The following is a 5,941-nucleotide window of genomic DNA, read 5'->3' as shown; positions in this document are numbered from 1 at the left end:
CCAGTTTTAAAATAGCTATTAACAAAAAGATTAAATATAACCAATGTGGCAAAGATGTGGAGAAAGGGGAACTCTTACTGTTGATGGGAATATAAGCTAGTAGAGTCATTATGGAAAACAGTATGGAGGTTCCTCAAAAAATTAAAAATAGAACTACTACATGATCCAGCAATCCAACTACTGGACATATATCCAAAGGAAATCAAATCAGTGTGTTAAAAAAAATCTGGACTCCAATGTTTATTGCAGCACTATTTATAATAGACAACAAATGGAATCAACCTAAATGCCCATCGACAGACATTTAGGTTAATGTCTGGATAAAGATACTGCCGTATACATACACAATAGAACACTATTCAGCCTTATAAAAGATGAAATCTTGTCATTTGCAATAACATGGATGAATCTGGAGTACATTATGTTAAGGAAAATGTTGGGCACAGAAAGACAAATACCGCACCATCGCACTTAAATATAGAATCTGAAAAATCTGATCCCAGAGAAGTTGAAAGTAGAGTAGTGGTTAGCAGCAACTTGGGAGAATAGTGGAGAGGCAGAGATGGTGAAAGGTTTGTCGGCAGGTACAATCTTACAATTAGATAAGAATTAGTTCTGGTACTCTATTGTGCAGTAGGGTGAGTCTAGCTAACAAAAATGGATTATATATTTTCAAATATCTAAAAGAGGGGATTTTGAACATTCTTACAACAAAGAAATAAATGTTTAAGGTGATTCATATGCTAATTTTCATCAACATACAATGTATACATTTGTCAAAATACCACACTGTGCCCCATAAATATGTACAATTATTATGTTTCAATAAAAGGAAGAATATCCTGCTGTATTTGACAAGATGGATGATCCTGGAGGACAATATGCTAAGTGAAATAAGCGAGTCATAGAAGGACAAAATACTGCCTGATTCTACTTACATAAGGTATCTAAAATAGACTTACAGAAAAAGAGAGTAGAGTGGTGGCTGTCAGGGGCTGTGGTGGGAGTGGAGGAAATAGGGGGCTGAGCTATGGTTAAATGGGTATAAAGTTTCAGTTATAAAAAATGAATACGTTCTAGAGATCTGCTTACAACATAGTGCCTATAATTAACAAAACTATATTGTACACTTAAAAGTTGTTGAAAGAGTAGATCTTATAATAAGTGTTCTTATCACAATTAAAAGAAAAAAAGCCATGATGCTGAAATAAAGACTAATGGACATGGGAGATAATAATTTTAGATGCAGAGTTAAATTGGGCTCTCTGAGTATATAATATTTAAAATGACATATAAGGAAAGAACATGGTAGGCAAAGAGGCCAAGATGGACAGCATTCTGCGGTGTGAATGTGCTTCTTGTGTTCAAGAAATAAACAAAGATGAACTTGCTGGATCATAGAGAGCAAGGAGAAATTTGGAAGAAAAGGAAAGAAGTGGCAGCAGAGAGGTTAAGCAACTTTTGTAGGCCACAGTTAGAAAATTTACTCTAAGTACAATCAGAATCTAGATTTGGGGCATAAAAGCAAGATTTTAGTTTTATACATGTTATTTTTGAGACGTCAGTGAGAAGTTTAATAAAAACCTGAAAATATAAGCATCTCAGGATAGAGCATTAAAGAATACCTATAATCAGAGTATGAGTACAAGATAAAAAGTGAACAAGGAAAACCAGCAGAACATGCAGCAAAGTTGGAGAAAGAAAATACCAGTTAAACCACACGTGTTTATAGCAGCTTTATTCATAACTGCCAACACTTGGGAAGCAACCAAAATATCCTTCAGTAGGTAGATGAATAAAGTGTGATACCACTTGACAATAGACAATATTCAGTGCTAAAATGAAATGAGCTATCAAGCCATGAAAAGATATGGAGAAAAGAGATGCATATTACTATGTGAAAGAAGCCAATATGGAAAGGTTACATACCATATGATTTCAACTATCTGACATTCTGGAGAAAGCAAAACTGTGGAGACAGAAAAAGATCAGTAGTTGTCAGGGGTAAGGGAAGAAGGAAGAATGAATAAGCAGAGCATAGAAGAGCTTTAGAGCAGTGAAAGTACTCAATATGATACTATAATGATAAATACATGTCATTGTACATTTGTCCAAATCCATAGAAGGGACAACAGCAAAAGTGAATCCTAATGTAAACTACGGTCTTGGGATGATAATGATGAGTCAATGTAGGTTCATCAATTGTAAAAAAATGTAGCACTCTGTTGGAGGATATTGACAATGAGCGAGGGTATATGTATGTGGGGGCAGAAGGTATATGGGAAATCTCTGTATTTACCTCTCCATTTTAATGTGAATATAAAACTGTTCTTGAAAAGTCTATTCAAAAATAAATTTATACTATAATACTAAATTAATTACTTAAGTCCTTTATATAAAAACTAGCCACACTCCACTTACTTCTGAGTAAATTTCTCCTTCTAATGCCTATGTGCCCACAAAGGCATAAACATATACATTTTTGTGGGCTTGCTGGTGTCCCTGTTTAACAAGTATGTTTGCATTGGAATGTGGTAGAGAAAATGCAAATGGAACAAGTGAGTGAACCAAATGTCATTAGTAAGATTTGACCAGCAAGTTCCAAAAATCCTAACATTTCCCTTTAGCCTTCCTCGTTCAGGTGTTACATTTCTGAGAATGTTTTATTTTTATTACATAATTGACTTCTAAAGAGGTAAGAATATCACCTCATGAACTTAAATGTATTGTGGGGTTTCAAATGTAACTCATTGCGTGAGGAAGGTCTGAGATGAGTGAAACATTTTTGTGTATACAACAGTGTTAAAATTCCAATCTTATAGAAATTTTTGCCTTCTCAACACTTTCTTGAATGCATTCTTGACTTCTCTGTTCCTCAGGCTGTAGACCACAGGGTTCAGCATGGGGATGATCATAGCATAGAACACGGATGCCATTTTGTCTGTGTCCATGGAGTGGCTGGAGCTGGGCTGCAAGTACATGAAGATGACTGTCCCATAGAAGATGCAGACTGCAGTGAAGTGAGAGGCACAGGTGGATAACGCTTTTTGGTGTCCCTTAACTGAATGCATCTTCAAGATGGTGACGAATATGAACAAGTAGGAGATAAAGATAACTAGAAGAGCAAAAAAGATATTAAAGCTTGACATAAAAACCAGAATCGCCTCACTAATGTGTTTATCAGAGCAAGACAGAGCCATGACTGCTGGAACATCACAGAAAAAGTGATGGACTTCATTGGACTTACAGAAAGAGAGACTGAATATGCCCCCAATGTGGAATGAGGCATTTAGGAAGCCACAGACATATGAGCCTAGGGCCAGACGAGCACATACACTGGCCGTCATGGTGGTGGTGTAGTGTAGGGGTTTGCACACTGCTGCATAGCGGTCATAGGCCATTGAGGCCAACAAGTAATTTTCCACAGTGGCCAAGGCTACAAAGCAGAACATCTGAACAGCACATGCATTGTAGGAGATGACGTTGTCTCCTCTAAGGAACCCAGCCATGACCTTGGGAGTGACAGTTAAGGAGTATCCAAAGTCCACCAGAGACAGGTTACTGAGGAAAAAGTACATGGGGGTGTGGAGATAAGAGTCCATCAGGATCAGTAGCATCATCCCCACGTTCCCACACAGAGTGAGGAGGTAGACGAAGGTGAACAAGATAAAGAGGGGGACCTGTAGTTCTGGGGCATTGGTTAGTCCTAGAAGTATGAACTTTGTCATTTCTGTACAATTCTCCATCGGTATTATCAGGAAATCATAAGATGTCCTGTAGCAATGAGAAATAAAGCAATAGAGTGATAAACAAAAAAGAGATTTAGAAATGTATAAATACTATATGCCTTATGTAATTAGAGCAACAATTCATACTTCAAAATTCTATAGATCTAAAGCATAGGCTTAATAACAATCTTTAATGCATTATCTACACAGTTGCAATCTGTTGAATCCAGGGGATCTTTATAAATAATATCCCAAATGTTTCCATTTTATAAATTTATAAACTGCTATGTAGTATATTTAATGATGTGTCCAAGATGATGCATCTGGAACTAATTTTTCTGCCAATTCCGTTTTCCCTAATCCAGTAAAACTTATATATTTATGTTGCTCACATACTGGGAACTGCTCTAGGAAATTTGTATGTATATTGATTCCTCTCAACAATATAATGAGGTTGATTAGTTATTGCGTTTATTTAATTTGTGAGGCTCACAAGATTAAGTCATTTATTCATATATACACAAGAGTGAATAGTCAAGCCTATCTTCTGGCTCAGGAGAGTTGTTCTCAAGTTCAATGGTCTAAATTGAATCTAAATCAAATTGAATGTGAAGCAATTTACAATTACTCATTGTTTTTGTTGGTGCAAACTGAGGCAGATTTCACAGTGAGGTAAGTGAGAGGAAAATGCACATTAAGGGTCTCAGGACAGCTGGAGAAGTAGAGAAATGTACAACTAGCAAAGGCAATTCTGAGGGGAAGGCAGCATCAGATATAGAGCTTGGGATTGGGAAGAGGTGCATATCAGCCCTACCATTTACTACTTAGGCAGCATCGGTCCCAGACTAACTTCCCTGAACCTTGTTTATTTTACCTGCAGAATGAAAATATTAATGAGATCAACCTCAAGGCATTATTTTGAAAATTCAATGAAATAATACATTTTTACAACAATAAACAAAATGTTAAATGTTTAGCACAGTCTGATGAGAGCTAGCTATAATGGTATTGTTAGAATGGAATGATGATCTCGTTTCATAAAGGAGGATGGCAGGGCTTTGTGGGTTGGTAAATTTTGAAGTCTTGTAGCCCCTTCTTCAATTTGTCTTTCCTCACATACTAGGGCTACTGAGATTTTCTGTGCCTCCCAATAATTCTCATTCTGTCTTTTTTTTCACCCAAATGATTGCTCCAGCAATTCCACGTGAACCATTTTTCTGTTTAATTTCTTCCTTGAAACTTACATTTTAGCTCGGTTTCACAGCATCTCCTTTACTTAAACTCATTCTTTTCTTTCATTTTTGTCATCTCTTAGTTGAATGCAGACCCTTATAGTTTAAAATGCATCATTTGTGGGTTTCCTTTAGTCTGCAGATCTGCAGATCTGTTTTGGTGGCAGGTTCTAAGTTGTAAAATTATTATTTAGATCAGCTCTTGCATACGTATAGTGTTTTAAATTAGAAAGGGCATTCATCCTCTAACTACTATTCATCTGCTAACTACTATTGCCTACTGTCTTTCCACACTGCATAAGTTTAGCCCATGAAAGCCTTATGTTTGCCAAACTTAATTCACATAACCGCTTTTAGAATATACTATGTTCTACAACAGATGTTAAGAACTTTTCATATAAATGTTTACGAGTGTGTGTGTGAGATAAGTATTATTGTTATTACTATTTTACCATTACAAGAATTTGATATTTGAAAAATTTTGGGATATTCTACAATTATACAACGAGTATGGAGAATAGTCAAGATTCACAATTGAAACCGAGTTCCAACCTAATCAAAATTTGTGCTTTTAGCTACTTCACAATGAGCATTAGATGTGCTAGTCATAATAAGGATGAGATTAGCGGGGAAAGGTTACAATTCTGTATGCATCTTGCTAACTTATTTAGCTCCTTTTATAGTCTGAAGAGCTGTCAATTCACACTTCTGTTATTTTTGTTTGTTTTACTTCCAGTAGAAGTCTAACTGATAGTGAGTAAGATGAAATTACCACCTACTTAATCAGAGCATCATCTATCTTATTTTTTTCATCTTCTTTAGAGAAGCAATATGATATTTCACAAGTATCACTGAACACCCTACCAATGGAAGTTTTGACATCTCTATACTCCAGCCTCAGCATATGTTTTTAGAAAAAGAAATTTAAAGCATCTACTCCTGTTCTAAAATAATATGGTATCTATAGCTGTCCCACTGCTT

At 35.9% G+C, this 5,941-nt stretch overlaps 1 protein-coding gene across 1 annotated transcript; it reads right to left on the bottom strand.

Moving 5' to 3' along the window:
* Positions 1-2,816: 2,816 nt before the first annotated feature.
* Positions 2,817-3,749, bottom strand: OR5B2 (olfactory receptor family 5 subfamily B member 2). Its single transcript, XM_073022888.1, has one exon. It carries the CDS (start codon positions 3,744-3,746, stop codon positions 2,817-2,819), a length of 930 nt encoding a protein of 309 aa, XP_072878989.1. The 5' UTR covers positions 3,747-3,749.
* Positions 3,750-5,941: the final 2,192 nt, after the last annotated feature.

The sequence above is a fragment of the Chlorocebus sabaeus genome, chromosome 1, assembly GCF_047675955.1.
Source record: "Chlorocebus sabaeus isolate Y175 chromosome 1, mChlSab1.0.hap1, whole genome shotgun sequence".
Lineage (NCBI taxonomy): Eukaryota > Metazoa > Chordata > Mammalia > Primates > Cercopithecidae > Chlorocebus > Chlorocebus sabaeus.
The sequence above is the reverse complement of the archived record's forward strand: the minus strand, read 5'-3'. Positions and strand labels throughout refer to the sequence as shown.